At 67.1% G+C, this 21665-nt stretch overlaps 2 protein-coding genes across 4 annotated transcripts in view; both read left to right on the forward strand.

The window, feature by feature from the left end:
• Window positions 1–11671, forward strand: part of RABL6 (RAB, member RAS oncogene family like 6) — a 21940-nt gene extending 10269 nt beyond the window's left edge. Inside the window, exons 4-15 of one of the 2 annotated variants that reach the window (XM_036073166.2) lie at window positions 684–736; window positions 1629–1720; window positions 3777–3917; window positions 4351–4456; window positions 5790–5893; window positions 7794–8098; window positions 8296–8446; window positions 9399–9608; window positions 9679–9916; window positions 10202–10373; window positions 10840–10937; window positions 11025–11671. In XM_036073166.2, coding sequence (XP_035929059.1) covers window positions 684–736; window positions 1629–1720; window positions 3777–3917; window positions 4351–4456; window positions 5790–5893; window positions 7794–8098; window positions 8296–8446; window positions 9399–9608; window positions 9679–9916; window positions 10202–10373; window positions 10840–10937; window positions 11025–11213 — 1859 coding nt within the window. In that variant the 3' untranslated portion in view covers window positions 11214–11671. The remainder of the gene's footprint in view (window positions 1–683; window positions 737–1628; window positions 1721–3776; window positions 3918–4350; window positions 4457–5789; window positions 5894–7793; window positions 8099–8295; window positions 8447–9398; window positions 9609–9678; window positions 9917–10201; window positions 10374–10839; window positions 10938–11024) is intronic. The other variant, XM_036073167.2, reaches the window with a different exon arrangement.
• A 123-nt stretch (window positions 11672–11794) lies between these two features.
• Window positions 11795–19757, forward strand: AJM1 (apical junction component 1 homolog). Of its 2 annotated transcripts, none has more exons than XM_036073161.2 (3): window positions 11795–13219; window positions 14929–15012; window positions 15088–19757. In XM_036073161.2, the coding sequence occupies exon 3, from the start codon at window positions 15147–15149 to the stop codon at window positions 18072–18074; it is 2928 nt and encodes a 975-aa protein (XP_035929054.1). In that variant the 5' UTR covers window positions 11795–13219; window positions 14929–15012; window positions 15088–15146; the 3' UTR covers window positions 18075–19757. The 2 variants fall into 2 exon arrangements, with proteins under 2 accessions (XP_035929054.1, XP_035929056.1); XM_036073163.2 differs by lacking the exon at window positions 11795–13219 and adding an exon at window positions 13368–13727.
• Window positions 19758–21665: the final 1908 nt, after the last annotated feature.

Consider the following 21665-nt stretch of genomic DNA (forward strand, 5'->3'; position numbering starts at 1 on the left):
ATGAACCCAGTTTGTTGGGGGGAGGAGAGAGCTTTCTTAGTTTGCCCAGGCCGTTCTTCAGACCGAGGGACCTGGAATTCCCAGGGTGACAAACAGCTCCTCCTCCTCCCTTAGAACTATCTCGGAGCTAAAGGGGAGGGAGCACCGATGGTTTGGGGCCCTCTAGTGCTCAGGAGCCACTAGGCCGGCTCTGGCACCCTGTGCTGCTCGGGGCCTCGGCCCAGCCCGGGCAGCCTCCGTGGCAGCACCTGAGAGACTGGGCTGGGCTGGCCTGTGCCAGCCGACAATGCCCTTTCAGGGCCGGGGCCTCGGCCATCCAGGAAGGAAGTGCCGGAGCTTGAACCAGAGCCTGGGTGGCCATTAGGACTGTCTTGCTGAGCAGCCCGCTGAGCCCTGCCGGGCACCTTCCAGTTGAGGCTGGGCTGTTGGAAGCCCCCAGGGCCTCTCCTGGCTAGGTTGGGGCCGCTATAGCTGCAGGGAGGTCTCAGTGGGGTGGGGGCTGCTTCCTGCCACCAGCGGGGTTGTTCCATTGCCACCTGTGAGGGCCGGGGCCCCCCGGGGCTCCTAGTCTGACAAGTATGGCCCTGCTGGAGGTGGGGGCTGGCGTGGGGGTGGGACTTGGGAGAAGTGTTCCTCCCTGGGGCCACGACTCCCCCCGTAACTGTCGTCTGTCTTCTAACAAGGGAAGTGCAGGCGGCGAGGTGATGGCTTGAAGGTGGAGAACGACCCCCAGGAGGTGGGTAAGCTGCGTCCCCCCGTGGGGCCCAGCATTCCAGGTGGGGGTCAGGACCCTCCCTGGGACCCCAGTTGGACCAGCTGGCCCCACTCCTCATGGGCCCCTGTGTTGTCCACGGGGGTATTTTGGGATGTCTGGGCTTGCCTGAGCTGTTGGTGGTGACACTTGCCAGGCCCCACGAGGAGTTTCACGTGAGAGGTATTTAGGTGCACTGGCCAAATTCTGTGGCTCCAGGCACACATGGGCACAAGTATGGCTCTGAATGGGCTCTCCCGGCAGCCATCACCCTTGACACAAATCAGGGGCAGACGGGCACTCCTTCCATTCCAGGGAAGCTTTCTCCCCATTGTTTTCGAGGGACCCTGCTCTCTGTCCTCCTGCCTGTGGACAGTCAATCTCAGGGTGGTGGGCAGCCTCTTGCTCCCCTTTAGGGCAGGAAGGTTGGGTAACGGCCTGGTTTAGGTCTGTCTGGCCCTTCATGGGAATCTTTGCTGCTGCCCCACAGTGCAGCCACGCCTGTGTGTGTGCTCTAGAAGGTTCTGTGTCAGCGTCTTCCTCAGGCCTGGAACGCACCCCGCACAGTAGGTAGGGCACTAGGTGCTCCAGCACCCCTCTCGGGCGCTCGAAGGTCCCTGAGGCTCACGAGGAGGCTGCTGCTGGCTGGTGGAGCAGGCCCTAAATCAGGGGCGGAGCAGATGTGGCCCCAGAGCCTGAGCCGTTCACTACTAGACCCTTCTAGGCAAAGTTTTCTGGCCCCCACTCTTGATGATCTCCTTTACATGTTTTTTTCCAAAATGAAGACTGTGCTTTTCAGCCCTCCCAGGAGACAGGGCTCACAGCTGTGGGAGCCTGCCCTGAGCACCGTCTCATGCTGGTTGTGCCCCGTCCCTAGGCAGAGTCCGAGATGGCCCTGGACGCCGAGTTCCTGGACGTGTACAAGAACTGTAATGGGGTGGTCATGATGTTCGACATCACCAAGCAGTGGTAAGGGGGCACTGGCTGGACATAGCCCTCAAGGCTCCTAGGACCGCGCCACCGGAGGGCCACCCCGGGGGGTCCAGCAGGCTGTAGTGACGCCAGGAGCTCAGCCGCATGGAGGCCGTGCCTGGCCGTCTCCGGGCATGTCCATGAGCGCAGACAGGGAGCATGTGGAGGGCGGGCTGCAGTGGGACAGCACGGGGGCGGGGCGTGCACCTTCCACGGCCCCGTAGCCCTTCCTGGAAGTACCATGCAACATTTGGCAGAATCAAATGGCCATTTGTTTGGGGCTCCCTGAGACACCCCTGACATTCTTTGATTCCCTAAGGGGAGGCAGAGCTAAGATCCCAGCAAAAGACTGCAGAGGGAGGTGCAGGGGTGAGCCTGGGGGCGGCCCAGCGCCAGCTCCCAAGGGGCCCCTCCTCATGGAGTCACATGGGCAGCATGACACATGTGAAGTGCTGTCTTCCAGGGCAGATGGGGGCCCTCAATTCCCCAGGCCTGCCAGGCGACTGTTGGTGGAGAACACCAGGAGCCCTGGCCCGACAGCCGCCTGGGGCCTGACAGCTGCCCGGGGCCAGCCTTCCCGCAGGCCTCTCCAAGAACGACGGCCTCGGGCCTGCCCTGCGGACGCTGTTCGGTGCACTGCTGGAAGTCTTACAGAATGCGGGAGGAGGAACTGAGCAGCCCTTGTAGAAATGGCCTGTAGGGTCTTCACTCCATTTTCAGTTTTTAGAGTTGTTTTATGATCCTTGCACATGTGGTCCACGTTCACCGTAGCAGACTCAGACGTCAGGTGCTGGTGTCATTGGTGGGATCCAGCCAGCTTTCCCCAGGGTGTTCCACACACAGACCTCTGTCTTCAGAGCTCTGGGGTCTTACTAACAGGTCTGTGTGGATGCTGCTTTGATCGGAGAATACATTCACGCACAGGGATCCGACAGGGCCTCCCACCAGCCCTCCTGGCACACGGGGACACGCTCCTGGGTGCCTCCCATCGTGGACCGCCCGCTAGCACGTGCATGAGAGGCCCTGGGGCGGCAGCAGGCAAGCATCAGAAATGTGCAGAGCAGGGTGGGGCGGCCCTCAGGGCGCAGACGTGCCCCTGCAAGAGGCAGCCACGCCGGGGCCCCCCCCCCAGGGGGGTAAACACTGGGTGGCAGCAGGACCAGCGTTTCTCCTGTGTAAGCTGCAGTGGTCCCTTCCGCCCAGGGGGTTGGAGGTAGCTTTCCCTGCATGGAATCTGGTACGGACACTCTTAGCGGCCACTCTGCTCCGGCAGGCCCCCTTATCACTGAAGCCCCGTAGCCTTTGCTGAAAGGCAGGAGGCCCACATGGGGGAGCTGTGGGGGGCCCGCTGGGAGGCATACCTGGGCTGCAGGGGGCAGAGCAGGCGCCGGCAGATGCGGGTCTGCCCGCTGGTGCTCAGAGCCTGGGCCGGTTCTCGGAGGCCGGGGACCTGCGAGCAGCAGCACGCTCCCTGCAGGTGGCGCCGCTCTGTCTGGGTCCTTGCTGTGGCCAAGGAAAGCGGCTGCACTGACCCCCCCGTGGGTCAGCTGGCATTTGCAGTGGACGGTGTGGGCCAGAAGAAGGCCCGAGTGCACCGGGCCCCGCGGGGTGGACGAAATGCTAGAGACCGCGCAGGAGGGCAGACACCCCTGGCCCTTTGTTAACGCTCCCAGTGACTGCACGTAAGTCAGAACTAAAGTCTGGTTTGCCGCGTGGGCGTGCGTGTCTGCAGTCCCCGTCGGCAGTCTCCAGGTCGGAGGCACGTTACTCCTCCCTTCACACGCCATCTGGGAGCCCCAGCCATGGGCCCCAGGCCTGGAGAGCAAGGCCCTGACACCGCAGAAGCGACCCCTCGGAGAGCCCACAGACAGGGTGCGAAGACACCTCACCAAAGGGACCCCCCAGGAAGGGAGCTGGAGAGAAAACAGCAGAAGCAAGGGCTGTTCTATAGGGTGCGGGCGCTCGGGGTCCTGGGCCCCGGACACACAACAAGTTGGGGTTGGGGTCTAGAGGTTGACACTAAGGAGGTCTCTCCTCTCCTGTGCCCCCTAAGGACCTTCAACTACATCCTGCGGGAGCTTCCCAAGGTGCCGACCCACGTGCCAGTGTGCGTGCTGGGGAACTACCGCGACATGGGCGAGCACCGAGTCATCCTGCCCGATGACGTGCGCGACTTCATCGACAATCTGGACAGGTGGGTGGGGCAGCCCGCGCCGGGGATGCACCCCGCCCTCCCCAGCTCCAGCGGTGCCTAAGCCAGGAGCCAGGCTGCGGCAAGAGGACCTGGGACTAAGGATGGCAGAACCAAGGGTTGGCAGCTGCCTTCCTGGCACCCAGCAGGCCTGCGGGGGAAGGGGCTTAGTCCCTCCATCCCTCTCTGAGGCCGGGGGTCGGGCTGATGCAGCGAGGCCCCCTCCTCGGGGCACGAGCCCAGGCCGGGCGTCGCCTGCTGGGCCCTCAGGTGTGGGCCCTGGGAACGTGGGGGCGCTGGCTCCAGCCAGGGGGGTGGGCGCCGGCATCAGGGACAGCCTGGCCCAGGTGCGGCCACTGGCCCAGAGGGGCTGCGCCCTGCTGCCCACCACCAGCCGCCTCAGCCTTCAGAGCCATTTCGTTCTTTTTGCAAACAGGCCTCCAGGCTCCTCCTACTTCCGCTATGCTGAGTCCTCCATGAAGAACAGCTTTGGCCTAAAGTACCTTCACAAATTCTTCAATATCCCGTTTCTGCAGCTTCAGGTGAGCCCCGCCTGTAGGGTGCGGCAAGCGGCCCTGGGTTCTCCAGGGGCCGCTCTGGTGCGGGGACAAGACCACCGTCAGGACTTAATGTGCTGGTGGTGGCGGCCCCAGCATGGCCCGCTCCATCCCCTCCCCTCTGCTGGGCTAGCCTGAGACCCAGGCCTTTCTAGAACTCCCACAGAGCCAGCTACAGGAGGACGCAGGGATCCTTCAGGTGCCCGTCAGGCCATTTCTGACCAACAAGGCAGGAATTGGAGGCGTAGACGAGTGGGTGCCTCGGGCCCGCACCGACTCCGCTAAGGTGCCCTCTGCCGGTCCCTCTTCCCCGTGGGAGCACACTCGGCCCCCCTCCCCGGGTTGTAGCTGCAGGGAGAGCCCCGCCAGGTCCCACCCCCTCCTGGTGCCAAGGGCTCCTGGCCCCTCGCTCCGTTTCCCCTGATGCCAGCCTCTCAGGTTTCCACGGTGCTTCTCTCCAAACCACAGAAGCAGCGTTGGTGCGCTGACTGACGCGAGGCTGTCCCCCCAGGTGTCTCTCACAGGCCCGGCCCCACCTCACCTGGAGCATTCTGCTGAGCCTGCTCTGGGCTGAGAGAGTGTCTCGGAGCCCCATCCGGGGGTCACATCATAGTGGGGCATGCAACATCTTGTCGTCGGGATGCTGGCCCGCGGCCCCTCTGCAGCCAGGTGGCTGCCATTCTTTCTCCAAACTGTGTGGGCCTGCTCGGGAGAGTGGTGGTCTTTCCTCTCCTGGCTTTTTCTGTTTGGAAGGAAACGAGGGCCCCACAGACAGGGTGCTTACTTGGTCTCACTTGGAAGGAAGGCTGGTATGAGCAGACTCCTCAGCGGGGTCAGCTGTCCCTGCACCCTCCCGTTTCCCTCGGGACCCTGCGTGTCGCGTGCATCCCTCTTATGGATCCCTGTAGCTTCTCATCCACGTGCGACAGGCACACAGATCTCGAGGGAGACACCCCGTGTTCCCTGTGCCTGGCAGTCAGCGCTGCGTGTCACTGGGGGAAGCGGAATGTTGTGTAGGTCACAGCTGTGGCTGATGCATGTGGAAGGGCCGAGGACTGGCCCCGAGGTGGCGTGTGCCAGAGCTCAGAGTGTGGAAGGACAGGGCAGGAGGCCTGGTGTTGGGCATGTCGGAGCCGCTCTGGCTTCTGGGGGCACGTGTGTGGCCGGGGCACCGTCTCTCGGGGCGTTGCTCACAGCACTGACCGCGACCTCGGAGCCCCACTGAGCTGCTTGGGTGTCCTGCTCGCCGCTGTGTCCTCCGTCAAGGGCTGGCTGAGCGGGGACGCAAGGCTGAGGGGCTCCCTGCTCTGTCCTCTAGAGAGAGACCCTGCTCCGGCAGCTGGAGACGAACCAGCTGGACGTGGACGCCACGCTGGAAGAGCTGTCAGTGCAGCAGGAGACCGAGGACCAGAACTATGACATGTACGTCCACCCGGGGGGCCGCCCCTGGACGTTAGCCCTGCAGGCAGGCTCTGCGGGAGGGCCCGCGTCCTGAGGGCCGACCTCCCTCCGCATGCCTCCAGCTTGGGTCTGTGCCGAGCCCGAGAGCGCGGAGCGCCTCCCTCCTGGGCAGACCTGACGGCCTGAGTGGGTCGTATGGCTCCGAAAAACCCGAGTCATTTCAGCCTCGGACGTGGCCACGGGCAGGGACCAGAGTGCAGGCAGGACAGTGGCCCTCACTATGAGGTCAGCCGGCAGCCCTTCCCGTTTTCTGTAGCAGGGAGCTTGAGGACCAACGGCCAGTAGAGCACGTGCTCGTCTGGAACAGGCAGCTTGAATTGGACGTGGAGCCCCTGGCCCTGGGCTCCTCCGGATGCTCCCTGAGGCCCACGGAGCACATTAGGGCTGGGCCTTTTTAAATTGGCCTCACCGGAACCCAGGGGGCTCCACCTGATGGGTGTGCCCCGGGCCCTGCTGACCGCCCATTTGCTAGAGGTGGTCACTGTGCGGGATGCCACTGACCCAGGACAAGTGTCCACCCAAGGCCCTGCTGAGACTGGCCACCCTCGTGTTTTCTGGCGCAGGCTGCCATGGTTGGAGGTCAGTTTCCCAGATAGTAGAGTAGGTCTTCAGAGAGCTCCTTGACCTTGGGAGGGGCTTGTGGTGCTGAAGACTGGGGGGTAGGGATGGAACCTTCCGGTCCTTGGTAGCGGAGGGAGGGAGGTTCCTGGCTGCAGCTGGGCACAGCCAACCACACAGCTGCATGGGGGGCGAGCAGCCCTCGGGCAGGCCCGGCCGCCGCCTGTTCAGGGCTCTGGTGGCCACCGTCCGCAGCTCCTGGGACAGGCACTCGCTTTCAGGAACTGGTGACCCTGAACTACCCCTAAACACAGGTGTTTCTGTTTTGTTTGGTTCCCCCTGAAAGCACCTAAATGTCACAGCTGCCTGTGCTCATGTCCTGGGCGTGCTGCTCCCCCAGCAGGTGTCTCTCCCCACAGGGACTCACAGAAGGGCCTTTGTGTTGGTCCCGGAACTAGCTAGAGTGGTTCTGGGGGAGTGAGTGCTCGTGCACCTAGGCTGCTTGGCTGGTCCCAGGAGGGAGCCCCAGCCTGGTGAGCAGCTGCCCCTGCCATGGAGCCCATCCCGGGGTTGACTGGCTTCCACAAGCTCCTCTGACCAAGAGCTTGGGTACCCAGCACTACCCAGCATGTTGCCCCCTGGGGAGATGGCAGCCGGAGCCCCCCCTCCACATGCGCCCCTCAGCCAGCCCTGGGACCAGGCTGCCCGAGGAAGGCAGCAGCATTGTGGGCTTGGCACTGACGTCTCCGTGACCTAGAACACGTGGGCTAGGCCAAAGACTTGGGCCAGGGGCTGGGTGTCACCCTCAGCCTGCCCGTCCTCCTCCCTCCACCCCGAATCCTAACTTGGAGGTGCAGGCGGCCAGCCCAGACACACCCTGGTCGGTCGCCAGAGAATGGGGCAGCTGTTCATTGTGGACCTTCCGTCGGAAAGCCTGCTTCGGGCGGGGAAGGCGCTGCCACCGGCTGGTGGCGTCACCGGCCTCAGCCCGTGGACAGTGGGGCTCGTCACTGAGGTTCCGTTGATTTGGAGCCCCCGGTTTGGGCTGCTCCCTATCTTGGAGGTTTGGGGCCCTCCCCGTACCGGTCCTGTGCCTGCTGATGGGTGGAGAGCACAGGTGTGGGTGAGGAGCCCCAAGCCTGCCTGTCGGCACTCGCCAGCCCCTTCCCTGGTGGGGTGCTCTGCTTGACGCTAGGGCGTGAGGGCCGATGAGCCCGAGGGCCAGGACACTGCTGTCACCCTCATCTCAGGGGAAGAGACTTCGGGGGAAGGCAGATTGCTCACTGCCTGTTCTGTATCCCAGCTTCCTCGAGTTGATGGAGGCACGCAGCCGTGGCCATGCGTCCCCACCGGCAGCCAACGGGCAGAGCCCATCCTCAGGCTCCCAGTCTCCAGTGGTGCCTCCCAGCGCTGTGTCCACAGGGAGCTCCAGCCCTGGCACGCCCCAGCCAGCCCCACAGCTGCCCCTCCACACCCCCCCGGCCGGCCCCTGTCCCCCACCCCCCACGGAGGCCCCACTGCCCCCTGCAGCCCCTGCCCCTCGGCGCAGCATCATCTCGAGGCTGTTTGGGACCTCACCAGCTGCTGAGGCAGCCCCTCCACCCCCAGGTGAGCCCCAGGAGCGGAGCAGTGGGTGTGGGTGGCCCCGGTGGAGCACTGACCCCATGAGCTTGCAGACCGGGACAGGGTCTTCCTCCTTCCTCCTGGGCAGGTGGCCCCACAGCCCAGTCAAATGGGTACAGCCCAGGATAGGCCCGGTGGGGGCAGGCGTTGGACAAGTGGGAACTGGCTTCCCCTGTCCACAGAGCCGGCCCCAGCTGCAGAGGCCCCCACCAAAGTCCAGAACGTGGAGGATTTCGTTCCTGAAGAAGGCCTTGACCGGAGCTTCCTGGATGACACAGTACCCCAGAAGGATGAGAAGAAAGCCGGAGCCAAGGTCCTACAAGACAGTGACAGGTAGGGGCAGGGGCCGGGCGGGCCCTCAGTCTTCCCCCAGCCTCCCCCAGCCCTGGGTGAGCCGAGGGGACGGGCCCCGCCAGTTCGGCAGCATCTCAGAGGGAAGGGCTCCCTGAAGCCCCGCACCCCAGGAAGAAGCCTGCTCAGACCAGCCGTCAGGCCGCTGCGTTGCTGACGTGGGCTGGGCCTCAGGCCCCATGAGCTCCCTGCCCACAGAGAGGGAGCAGGGGGAGTGAGGCTGGCCTGACCCTGCATGTTGGTGCCCATGACCCACCGTCAGCACCTTCTTGGGCAGAAACCATTGAGAGCATGGGCACTGGCAGGAGAAGCCCAGGGCCTCCCCGTGACGGGCAGACAGAGCAATTCAGGCCTGGCCTCCTGCCCCTGCTCCTCACCCCTCATCATCGGCTCCTGGGCCTCTCCCGCACGTGCTTCCCCGCACCGCACTGAACGCAGGTCAGACCCACTAGTCCCCAGCATCCGCGGGTCCCTCCAGCCCAGGCCCCTCCCCCAGTACCAGAGACACCCCCAGCCCATCCCTGCCCACGCCCTGCCCCCCACCATCATGCAGGAGGGTGCCCACTTCACACGTCAGCAGCAGGCCCCACGTGGCTTCTTGCTGCGTGCTGTATCTCCGGCCCTCTCCTGTGCCCCCACCTCGCGCCCCCGCCCCCGCGCTGGCCTGCGCCCCTGCTATACCACATACACCAGTGGGTTCCCTTGCAGAGGGGCCCCCGAGACCTAGACCGCCCTTGCAGCAGGTCCCGTTGTCTGTCCTCCCACAAATGTTGAGTGCCAAGGGTAGACCAGCCCCTCCGTCAGTGCCCACGCCATGCACAGAGAGGACCTCCGGTGCCTGTGGGTGCCAGGGGTCTGGAGCTCAGGGTGGGAAGCTGGGCTCTCTGTACCGCCCTGCTAACCTCTGGCCACCCTGCCCGTCCCCCCTTTGCAGCGATGGGGAGGCCCCAGGTGGGAACCCGCTGGTGGCAGGTTTCCAGGATGACGTGGACGTTGAAGATAAGCCGCCCGGCAGGCCCCGACTGCCCCTGGGCCCCCGGGAAGACGTGACTTCTTCCAGTGAGGAGGAAGCAGAGGGGGTGGCGGTGCACCCCAAGACCACTGTCCTGGTCCCCGAGAAGTGCTCTGAGCCAGAGACCAAACGGTATGTGGACGGGGCCCGCCCCAGGGGTGGGGGCGGCCGAGGGCCCCCTGACCTCTTCCTTGTCCCGAAGGTCCTCCACAAAGGCCGCGAGGCTGCACAGGGCTGCAGTACCCAGGGCTGCGGAGTCCCGCCGGCCAGGCGTCCGCAAGTCCCCCACCGAGGACCCCTCTGGAGGGCGTGATGAGGGCAAGGACCAGCAGGCAGCGTCATCAGAGAGTGACCCTGAGGGGCCCATCGCCGCCCAGATGCTCTCCTTTGTCATGGACGACCCCGACTTTGAGAGCGACTCGGACCCTCAGCGGAGAGCGGTGAGAAGGGGACTTGGCACCCACTCAGCTTGGAAGCCCTGGGGACAGTCTCGGGCAGGAATGGCAGGAAGGAGAAAGCACCTGGCGACATCCCCAGGGAGGGGCTGCAGCGTCCTGGCCCCCACATTGGTCCCTGCTGGCCACCCTGACTTCAAGTTGGGTGGCAGGGTCTTTCGAGGTGGCTTGTCACCTGCCTGAGAAATGCAGGAGCCCTCCCACGGGGGTCACATGATGGAGGGTGCTGGGGAGGACGCTGGCCGCCCAACCTGCCGGCTCCTTCTCCAGGATGAGTTCCCAGTGCGAGAGGATCTCTCTGACGAGACAGACGAGGATGCTGGTCCTACCCAGCCGCTCCCACCCCCCAAGCCTCCTGTGTCCTCCTTCAGACTGAAGAATGACTCGGACCTCTTCGGGTTGGGGCTGGTGGAAACGGGCCGCAAGGAGATCAGCGATGAAGGTAGTTTGGGGGCCCGGGTGGGCTGGGGGTCGTGGGGTGCATGCCAGGACCATGTTGGAAGGACGGGCAGCAGGGGGCACCTGGCGAGTGTCTGCTCAGGTGGCATTTGATGGCCTGGCAGGGTGGCTACAAGCAGCATGTGCTTCAAGTCCCGCCACCTCTGGGAAAAGTCGCGTGGTCGGTAGGCCTGTGGAGCTCTCGTGGCGCCTTGTGGCCCCGGGCAGCTGCACGGCTCCCTGTCCCTGTCCCTACCCTCCATCCTGGGCCCCCTGAGCCCAGCTCAGCGCTCACGTGAGACGTGTCCCAGAAGTTCCTTGTCCCCAAAATGGAGAGGAAAGGACCCTCCCAGGTTCGTGCTAGGGCAGAAGTGTGTCTGCCCGTCGGCAGGTGTGTGCTCTGGGCTCCCACGGGTCTCAGTGCGCCTTCCGGGCCCTGCGAGCCACCCAGGCCCCCCCTCCCCACGCAGGCCGCGAAGCCGCAGGCCCATGCTGTGTCTTCTCTGCAGATAAGGAGGGCAAGCCTCCCACAAAAGAGAAGAAAAAGAAGAAGAAGAAAGGCAAAGAGGTAGGCACCCTGCCTCCCACCTCCCAGGTGCCTGCTAGGCAGTTTGGAGTCCTGGTGCCCCCACGACCTGAGCTGCCCTCTTCCCAGGAGGAAGAAAAGGCCGTGAAGAAAAAGAGCAAGCATAAGAAGAGCAGGGACAAGGAGGAGGGCAGGCAGGAGCGGCGGCGGCGGCCCAGGGCTGCAGAGAGGACCGCTGTGGACGAGCTGGAGGCCTTCCTGGGGGGCGCAGCCCCGGGTGGCCACCTCCGCGGGGGCGGGGACTACGAGGAGCTCTAGGCCTAGCACCGCCCACCCGCTGGGGTGGGGACGGGCCACAGGCCCACTCCTCGCTCCTGGGGCTGCTGGGCCCGCCCTGCAGGGAGTGGGCTGGCGGGCGGTGGGCGGGGCTCTGCGGGCAGCCGGCCCCCAGCGCTTCTCAGGGATGGGACTGAGGCCCAGGAGGCCGCGAGGCTGTTTACAGGGCGGGGCACGTCCTCGTCACCGGCCTGGCTCCTGCTTGCCCCCAGCCCGCTGCACTCGCTCTCCCAGGCCCCCCCGCCATGTGGGTGGGCTCCGCTTCCTGCCCCTTCTGGCATGGGGGGCAGTCCCCAGGCAGCACCGGCACCTTTCCCGGGCTGGGGTCCAGCTTTGCACCTGCGCTGGGCTTGCTGCCAACCAGGCCGGGGGTCCTCAGACTCTGTTTCCTCTCGTTCTCCTCCAACACTCCGACCATAAAGCTCTCCTGTTTTACTGTGTGTCTGTGTGCGCTCCTCCCTGTGCAGCTCCGCCCCAGCCCCATCTGTCCCAGGTCACCGTGGGCGGGTCTGAAGGTTCTGAGTTCCCTGCCTCTTTCCCAGAGAGGCAGCTGCCCCTGGATAGGAGGCCTTGCAGCCCCACGTAGCCCAGGGAGGTGGTCTGCAGAGGCCTTCCCGGCAGGCCCAGCCCCACGTCTGTCCGGTCTTCTGTAGGCTGGGCGACCTAGGCATTGTCCCACACAATGTCCTGCCAGGGCTAGACAGCTGTGCCCAGGAACACCTGTGGGCCCCCAGCCCTCCTACGGCAAGTGCGGGTCTGCTCTGCTGGCCTGTCCCAGCCACCTTCCCGGTCGGCCTTCAGCCCAGCATCTCCCTGCAGACCCCGCCCCCTCCGGCTGCCAGCGGCGCCCAGCCCCCACCCACCACCCCACAGTTGCCATGAGAACCATGCACACGGTGGGAGGGTGGGGGTGGTAGCCAGGCCTCCCCTCTCAGTCCAGAAGGCCTCCCCTTCCCCAATTCCTGTGCCTAGACGAAACCATGGCACTGGGCTGGAGGCCAGGCACCAGGCTGACACCTTAGGGACTTGCTTTAGTCCACAGCCTACGAGATCTACTGCCCGTGTGGAGCCCACTAAACGTGGGGAATCAGGCTGACATGAAATGAACTTGCCCAGGGCCCTGGATCTAATGGACCCACGACAGGGCAGGTCCTGCCCTTTGGAGCCAAGGGTATCCATGATTCAACCCTCTGCCAAGTCAGACTGTGCCCTGGCTCAGCATCTTGTTTGGGAGGGGCTGGGAGGCCTAGAGGAGGGAGGTCACCATGGTTTGTAAGTGGACCACGTGCAGACCGGCCCAGGGCAGCGACAGCCCTCCACTCACCTAGACCCTGACCCCCAGGGAGCCCAGGAGTGTGCCCTTGCCCAGGAGAGTCTGAGCATCCTGGGGACAGGAGGCTGCAGGCCTCACGCAGCCGTGCCCGTCTGGCCCCAGGTGCCCGCAGAATTTGGCACCTCCGGCTCGGCAGCGCAGAGGCCCGCGGGGCTGGGAGCGGCCCATCTGCTCCTGCAAGGGCTCAGCGGAGGTGTGAATTCCGGGAGCTGTCAGCAGCCCCAGCCAAAGCTTGGGGCTCCTCCAGGGCCCTGCCCCAAGGCCACCGCCAAGCCACCAGCTGCCCTGGGGGGGGGGGGGGCGTGTACGGCTGGAGGTGGGGACTAGCAGGACCGGCAGGGTGCTCCCTGGGTGTGGGCACCCCGGTTGGACCCTAGGCCTGCACCTTGGAAATGAGGGAGAACCTGTCACCTGGCGCTCAGCACCAACACACAGCTGGTGGGCCACACGGGTCCCGGGCCCACCGCACGGCCCCTTTAAGTGCAGCCCCGCCGGCCGCCACCGGAGGCAGCACTGAGCGGCCGGCGGCCTCCGCGCCGCTGCCTCGAAGCTTCTGCCGGTGCCGGGGACGCCGCGGAGCGCCGAGCGGGGAAGGCGGAGCGGGCGCAGGCCTGCGCAGCCCACCGGGCGCGCGCGGTGGGGAAGCAGCGCCCAGGTAAGGGGTCGCGGGCCGCTGCCCCACGGGCCCTATCACGGGGCGGGGGACACCCGCAAGGATGGGGGCCCAGCCCGGAGCTACACCAGCGGGTCCCGACTCTGCGCGCTCAGGGCGGGGGCAGGGCTGTGCGGCGGGGAGGGCCGCGGGAGGGGCTCGTTAGGCCTCCGACCCCTGCAAGGCCGACCATCCCCATGGCCTCGGGGAGGGGCGCCACCCAGTCCAGCTCCTCACCGCAGCAGAGGCAAAGCCGGGCTGTCACCTCCCTGGGGCGGAGCCTCATGCCCTGTCATCGGACCCCCAATCCGGGCCTGGCTTTGAGCTTAGGATGGAAAGGGGGTGAGAAGGGGACAGTCCTGTGAACAGGGACGGAACTGGGGTGGGCGCAGGGCTGGGATGGGACAGGCACCCAGGCGTCATGGCCCTGACCCAGAAGAGCAGCCGTGCGGGCAGAAAGCCCCTGGCACCCTGGGACACAGAGAGTCGACCTGACCAGAGATCCTGCCAGGTGAGGGCCCAACCCCCGGCTCGCCCTCGCTCAGCCTGGGGCATGCTTCCCAGTTTGTTTGAGGAGGGGGCCGTCAGCATCGCTGGAGACCCGACCCAACCTGTCCAGAGACCCTGTGCACCAGAGGGGCGGGTGGCCCCAGTCCGAACATTAGCCCAGTGCACAGAGTGGACCCCAGCCCAGCCCCCACTGCGGGGGCAGAGGAACCTCAGGTTGCCATGGAGCCTTCCTGAGCTGTTGTGGAGAGGGCCCTCTCCTGAGAAGCAGTGAACAAGGGGGGGGCTTTACCCACCCACCACCCTGCCTCCCCTGCTTGCGGCCTGGCCTGGTGCGCTGCTCAGGGGAAGAGGGGCAGCCATGAGCTCGTGGCTCACGCCCCCACGTGGTCCTGCAGTCGGGGCCTGGTTTCCCAGCTGCAGTGCACAGGCTGCAAAGCTGGGGAGTGGCTCTCCGGTCCTTGTCATGACAACCCCAACAAGCTTGGTGGGTTTCAACCACCCCAAGATATTGGGGATCAGAGAAGGTTTCTGCAAAGGAACAGGGGTTTTAAGGCTCAGGGATGCTCTTTGTGGGGCATTATTCTGGCCTGGGCCACACGGAGGGTTAAGAGTTGGGCAGGTCAGTCCGCCAGTCCAGGGGCCATGTCAGTGCCCACTGGGGCCTCCCAACTGGAGTTTGGTTCAGGGGACCATTCCCAGTGCAGCTGCCACTGCAGTCCTGGGGGAGGGACTCCATGCCCCACCTGGTCAGCAGGTGGGTAGGGAGGCTCAGTGACTTTGTGCAGAGCTGGCTAAGGCTGGGGCCCCTGGACTCCCCCTCAGACAGCACCATCGGAGGGCTTGCTATGCACTGGGCACTAGGAGGGGGCTTCAGTCACCAACAGGTTTTGTGAGGCCAACACCTATAAAGAAATCTGTAAATAAGGCTTCCCATGAGCATCCAGTCATTGCAGCTGGGACCACCCACCCCCCATTGTTCCTGCCCCAGGAAAGGGGTTCTACCCAAACCTGTCCAGTGGTCACTATTGGGGGCAGAGGGGCCATCCAGGGATATGGGCCCGGGGGGCAAGAGCTCGGGAACCACAGCAATAGCATGGCTTTTCTGGCTGACTGGCTCCATCCCAGCAGAAAGTGGCCCTGAAAGGATGGCCTGGGGCAAGGGGCAGGACCTGAGTGGCTGGACACCTGGGTTCCTCCTGCAGGTGCTTCTGACGCCAGCATGGAGCAAGCGCCTGCGGCCTCAGCCAAGGCCCGCAGCCAGGACTGCTACGTCCACGGCGTCCCAGGTAAGTCAGATCAGCGCAGGGGTGCCTCCAGGCCTGGGCTGCAGAGGGGACACCCTGACCCGCATCTCCCACCAGGCCAAAAGCCTCCCAAGGCAGAGTAAGCTGCAACCACCAGCCTGGGGACCTCTTTTAAGATGACCCGCACGGACCCGCCGGACCTGTTGGTGTCGACCGTGTACCAGGACATCAAGGTGGCGGCCCCGGGGCCCGCGTCGCGGCGCCCGCCATGTGAGCGCTCTGCGGCCGCGCCCGCTGCGCCCGCGCCTTTCAACAAGCGTCACTGCCGCAGCTTCGACTTCCTGGAGGCGCTGGACGGGGCGGCCATGGAGGCCCGCACAGAGCCGCCGCCCCCGGAGCCTGCCGCGCCGCGCGCCCGGCCCCGCGACGGCGAGCCCCGGCGCCGCGCCCGCTCCAAGAGTGCGCCCCGCGCGCCCCCGGGCCTGACGCCCGCGCCCGCCTCGCCGCCAGTGCTGCCGCGCCGCGGCCGGGAAGCCCAGCGGCCAGCGCGGGCCGAGGCATCGCCGCACCGGGAGCCTGCGTACCCCGCGCTGCGCGCGCTCGCCAATGAGCTGCACCCCATCAAGCTGCAGCCGCAACGGGGCGGCCCTGGCCGCATCGCGCCCCTCTGCGCCACCACCGGCCGCTGCGCGCCCCCCGAGCCACCCGCCGGGCCTGCACCCCACGTCCGCTGTCGCCTGGACATCAAGCCCGACGACGCGGTGTTGCAGCACACCGCCCGGGGCTCGCGGTCCTGCGGGCCCGCGGAGACCACGCCCTGGGCACGCGCCGCCCCCCAGTTCCACGGCCTCACAGTGCCCGGGCCTCGCCACATGGCGCTGTCGCGCACCCCCACCCCCAGTGACACGTACTGTGCGGACCCCCGGGCGCTGTACTGTGACGGTCCGCTGCCTGGGCCCCGGGACTACACAGAGCGCCGAAATCTGCCCTTCACCGCGCCGCCGGGCCCCACCCAATTCTTCTACACAGAGGAACCCGAGGGCCACCCTGGCGGCTTTCCGGCCAGCCCCGGGCCGCCCTTCGACAGCTACTATGCCAGGCCCTTCCCGTCCGAGGAGCCCCCTGTGCCCAGTCCGCGGCGCAGCAGCGGCTACTACGCGGGGGACGTGCGCACCTTCCCAGTCCAGGAGCCGCCCTCCCGCTCCTACTACGTGGAGGCCGCTCGAGCCTACGGACCGCCCTGCGGCCCGCGCTATGCTCCCGAGGAACTCCGGGCTCATCCCCCTCTCCGCCCCTTTTACACAGAGGACTTCGGGCGCTACCGCGATCGCGACGCCCTGGCCCGGACTTACCCACACCCCCGCGGCAGCCCCGCCTGGGGTGACTGGGGCCTGCGGCCTTACCGCACCCTGCAGGTGGGGCCTCCTCCGGAGCCCGGCCCGTTGCTCGCCTCTTGGCACGGGGGCACCAGCACCAGCCCGCCCCGGCTGGCCACTGACAGCCGCCACTACTCTCGCTCCTGGGACAACATCCTGGCGCCCGGGCCGCGCCGGGAGGACCCCCTGGGCCGCGGCCGCAGCTACGAGAACCTGCTGGGGCGCGAGGCGCGGGAGCCGCGGGGCGCATCCCCCGAAGGCCGGCGTCCCCCCGTCGTGGTGAACCTGTCCACCTCTCCTAGACGCTATGCGGCGCTGTCACTGTCAGAGACGTCACTGTCGGAGAAGGGCCGCGGGGGCGAGGGCCTGGGCCGCAACTGGTATGTCACACCTGAGATCACCATCACCGACAACGACCTGCGCGCCGCGGAGCGCCCGGCTGCCAGGGGCTGGGAGCTGCCCGGGGGGCGACCCCGGCGGTCTCCGCCCGCCGCCCCCGAAGGCCCCACTGGTGGCCGCCAGCGCAGCCTCGAGCAACTGGACGAACTCATCACCGACCTGGTCATCGACTCTCGGCCCCCGGCCGGCCAAGCCCCGGAGCCCGCGGCCGATGGCCTGGGCCGCCAGCTGCGCCGCCTGCTGGACTCTCGGCCCGCGGGCCCCGGGGCACCCGCGCTGGCGCCGCGCTCGCCACCCGCGTCGGCCGGCAGCACCGAGGAGCCCGCGGGCCCGGGGCAGGCGGCCGACGGGTCCCCGGAGCCCAGCGCCGACGAGGACGACCTGATGACCTGCTCCAACGCGCGCTGCCGGCGCACCGAGACCATGTTCAATGCCTGCCTCTACTTCAAGTCCTGCCACAGCTGCTACACCTACTACTGCTCGCGCCTGTGCCGCCGCGAAGACTGGGACGCGCACAAGGCGCGCTGCGTGTACGGCCGCGTGGGCAGCGTGTGCCGCCACGTGCTGCAGTTCTGCCGGGACAGCGGCCCGGTGCACCGCGCCTTCTCGCGCATCGCGCGGGTCGGCTTCTTGTCGCGCGGTCGCGGCGTGCTCTTCCTGGGCTTCCCGAGTCCGGGCTCTGCAGACAACTTCCTGCGCTTCGGCCTCGAGGGCCTGCTGCTGTCGCCCACCTACCTGTCTCTGCGCGAGCTGGCCACGCACGCGGCGCCCCTGGGCAGCTATGCGCGCGAGCTGGCGGCCGCCGGGCGCCTCTACGAGCCGGCCGAGTGCTTCCTGCTCAGTGTGTCGGTGGCCGTGGGCCCCGGCGCCGCGCCCCCCGGCGCCTCCGCCCGGCCTGCGCCCGCGCCGCGCAGCGCTGGGCCCACGGTACGCAAGTTCGCCAAGGTGGCGCTGGCGGCCGGCAGCCCGGCGCGTCCGCCCCCGGCTCGGGGTCGCGAGCCCGACATGGAGACGCTGATCCTGACTCCGCCGCCCGGCACGGCGGGCCTGGACCAAGAGGGCGAAGCAGGCCGGCGCGCGCGCGAGGTGGCCTTCATCCACATCCAGCGGGAGCTGCGGCTGCGCGGCGTCTTCCTGCGCCACGAGTACCCGCGCGTCTACGAACAGCTCTGCGAGTTCGTCGAGGCCAACCGGCGTTTCACGCCCACCACCATCTACCCCACGGACCGGCGCACCGGCCGCCCTTTCATGTGCATGATCATGGCTGCCTCCGAGCCACGCGCGCTGGACTGGGTGGCCAGCGCCAACCTGCTGGACGACATCATGTGAGCCGCGGGGTCGCGCCCGGGCTCCGCCCAGCCCGCTCAGGGCCCGCCCACTCCGACCCCGCCCAGTCCACGTAGGGCCCACCCCCGAGCTGCGCCCAGTCCATCCAACGCCCACTACGAGCCCACACAGCCCTCTCAGGGCCCGCGCAGTCCACCTGGGGCCTGCCCCCGAGCTCTGCCTGCCTACTCAGACCCCGCCCAGCCCACCGGGAGCCCCGCCCAGCCCCTCAGGCCCGGCCGTGCTCCCCCGAGTCTTCCACCTGTTCGCCACAAGCTCCGCCCAGACCCCGCCCTTTGGAGTTAGCCGGCCCCGCCTTTCCCTCCCCCTCCCCCAGCTAGCCCTGGGCCCTCCCCGGAGGCCGGTCCTCGGGCCCCTTGGTGCTCCCCGCTGGGAGGCGGGGTGGGCCTGAGGACCGCCCGGCCCTGCCTTCAAGAGGACGGGTCACTACTGCAGACCCCACCGCAAAGATCCGGTTAGCCCACTTCCTGACGTCCACAAGGCCTCCCTGGAACCTCCCCAACCCTGGTTTGCCCTGATCCAGGAGCCCGGGTTGACCAAAGCCTAGTCCCGTCCCTTTAACATGCCCCCACCCCTTTCCTGTGGCTTGGGGTGCGTCCTGCTCCGAGGCCGTTCCTCTCTGGAGGACACCCTGACTAGTCCCGGTGTGTTCGTGTCCCGAGCAGACAAGGCCGGTGGGGGCCCTGCACGGTCCGTTCCCGCTGGCTCAAGCCCCGGCTAGAGAGAGCACAGCTGGACCCCGAGCCCGCACATTGGCGGCGCTCCCCGTCCTCCGGCCGCCCTGACACGGGCCCTGCAGGAGGGTTTGGGGGAAGCAGCAATGGAGGGGGGACCTGGGAGGGGAAAAGAGGACGTGGGTGTGGACGCTGGCAGGATCCATCCCAGAGCTGAGTCCCGGCAGGGCGTGAGTCAGGCTGTCTGCCCAACACCGACAGGAGGCCCCTAGGTGGGTGCCAGGGTAGAGTGGGAGGAGGGAAGCAGATGCATGGGGTGGATGAGCGGGAGGGAACGTAGAGGCGGTCCAGAAGGGGCTCCTACCCGCTAACGTAGGGGGGGGACAAAAAAGATTGGACGTTCCCAGTTGGGAGCGGGTGCCGGAGCGAGCTAGTTGACCAGGGCGGGGGCCACTGGAGGGGTGGGGGTATGACTACACGAACGGCCTCGCGTGCTTGCTCTGGCCTTGCCCTATGCTGTGGGCTGGAGACACGAGGCTGGCGGCCAGGCTCCGGTCCCGGGAGCGCACATTCATTGGTCCACGGCCCTCGCTCAATAAGAGCGAGTGACCCTGAGAGGGAACTAGGCCGGGCCTCGCAAGAGCCCTCCTGGAGCTCCCGGCACTCCCCATCGCGGCCAGGAGAGGACATCAATTGAATAGTGAACGTCCCCCACACCTCTATTCCCGGCTCTCGCCCCCGCCCGTGCACTCCCGCCCATCCCCCCAACGCCTGCGCGCCCGCCTTGGCCTAGCGCGTTTGCACCGGCCACGCGCCCCGCTCACCCCACCCGCCTTCGCGGCCTCCCAAGTCCGGCCGCCCCGCCCCCTCCCCCCGGGGCCTCAGCTTTCCGCCCAACGCCTGAGGGCTGGCTGGCCAGGAATGACCCTGGACCGGGATTATTTCCAGGGGGCGAACGCTTTCCAACCAAGTAAAACAGAACTCATATGTAGACATTGCTTCCTCTTTGGGGGTGGGGGAGTTGTGGGTGGGACTTGGACGGAGGACCTCGGACCCGCTGGGCCCGGCTGGGCGGGTGAGGGAGGGAAAGGAAGAGGGCCTTGGGATGAGGTGGGAGGACAAGGAGGAGGCCTTGGGACGCGGTGGGGGACGGGGAAGAGGGCCTTTGGATGCAGTGGAAGGACAGGGAGGAGGGCCTTTGGATGCGGTGGGGGACAGGGAGGAGACCTTGGGACGCGATGGGGGACGGGGAGGAGGCCTTGGGACACTGTGGGGGACGGGGAGGAGGGCCTTTGGACGCGGTGGGGGACGGGGAGGAGACCTTGGGACACTGTGGGGGACGGGGAGGAGGGCCTTGGGACTCTGTGGGGTACGGAGAGGAGGGCCTTGGGACTCGGTGGAAGGACAGGGAGGAGGGCCTTTGGACGCGTTGGGGGATGGGGAGGAGACCTTGGGACACTGTGGGGGACGGGGAGGAGGCCTTGGGACGCGGTGGGGGACAGGGAGGAGGGCCTTGGGACTCGGTGGAAGGACTGGAAGGAGGGCCTTTGGATGCGGTGGAAGGACAGGGAGGAGGGCCTTTGGATGCGGTGGGGGACAGGGAGGAGACCTTGGGACGCGATGGGGGACGGGGAGGAGGCCTTGGGACACTGTGGGGGACGGGGAGGAGGGCCTTTGGACGCAGTGGGGGACGGGGAGGAGACCTTGGGACACTGTGGGGACGGGGAGGAGGCCTAGGGACGCGGTGCGGGACGGGGAGGAGGGCCTTGGGACGCGGTGGGGGACGGGAAGGAGGGCCGTGGGACTCGGTGGAAGGACTGGAAGGAGGGCCTTTGGATGCGGTGGAAGGACAGGGAGGAGGGCCTTTGGATGCGGTGGGGGACAGGGAGGAGACCTTGGGACGCGATGGGGGACGGGGAGGAGGCCTTGGGACACTGTGGGGGACGGGGAGGAGGGCCTTTGGACGCAGTGGGGGACGGGGAGGAGACCTTGGGACACTGTGGGGACGGGGAGGAGGCCTAGGGACGCGGTGCGGGACGGGGAGGAGGGCCTTGGGACGCGGTGGGGGACGGGAAGGAGGGCCGTGGGACGCGATGGGGGACGGGGAGGAGGCCTTGGGACACTGTGGGGGACGGGGAGGAGGGCCTTTGGACGCAGTGGGGGACGGGGAGGAGACCTTGGGACACTGTGGGGGACGGGGAGGAGGCCTGGGACGCGGTGGGGGACGGAGAGGAGGCCTTGGGACACTGTGGGGGACGGGGAGGAGGCCTTGGGACGCGGTGGAAGGACGGGAAAGAGGGCCTCGGGACGCGGTGGAAGGACAGGAAAGAGGGCCTCGGGACGCGGTGGAAGGACGGGAAGGAGGGCCTTGGGACACTGTGGGGGACGGGGAGGAGACCTTGGGACGCTGTGGGGGATGGGGAGGAGACCTTGGGACACTATGGGGACGGGGAGGAGACCTTGGGACACTGTGGGGGACGGGGAGGAAGGCCTTTGGACGCGGTGGGGGACGGGGAGGAGGGCCTTGGGAGGCGTTGGGGGATGGGGAGGAGGCCTTGGGACGTGGTGGGGGACGGGGAGGAGACCTTGGGACACTGTGGGGGACGGGGAGAAGGGCCTTGGGACGCGGTTGGGGACGGGGAGGAGGCTTTGGGACGCGGTGGGGGATGGAGAGGAGGACTTGGGACGCGGTGGGGGAACGGGGAGGAGGGCCTTGGGACGCGGTGGGAGGCGGGGAGGAGGGCCTTGGGACGCGGTGGAAGGACAGGGAGGAGGCCTTGGGACCCGGTGGGGGACGGGGAGGAGGCCTTGAGGCGCGTTGGGGGACGGGGTGGAGGCCTTGGGATGCGGTGGGAGGACGCTGAGAGAGGACTCGGGACGCGGTGGGATGACGAGGAGG

This window comes from Halichoerus grypus, chromosome 14, assembly GCF_964656455.1.
Source record: "Halichoerus grypus chromosome 14, mHalGry1.hap1.1, whole genome shotgun sequence".
NCBI classification, from domain to species: domain Eukaryota; kingdom Metazoa; phylum Chordata; class Mammalia; order Carnivora; family Phocidae; genus Halichoerus; species Halichoerus grypus.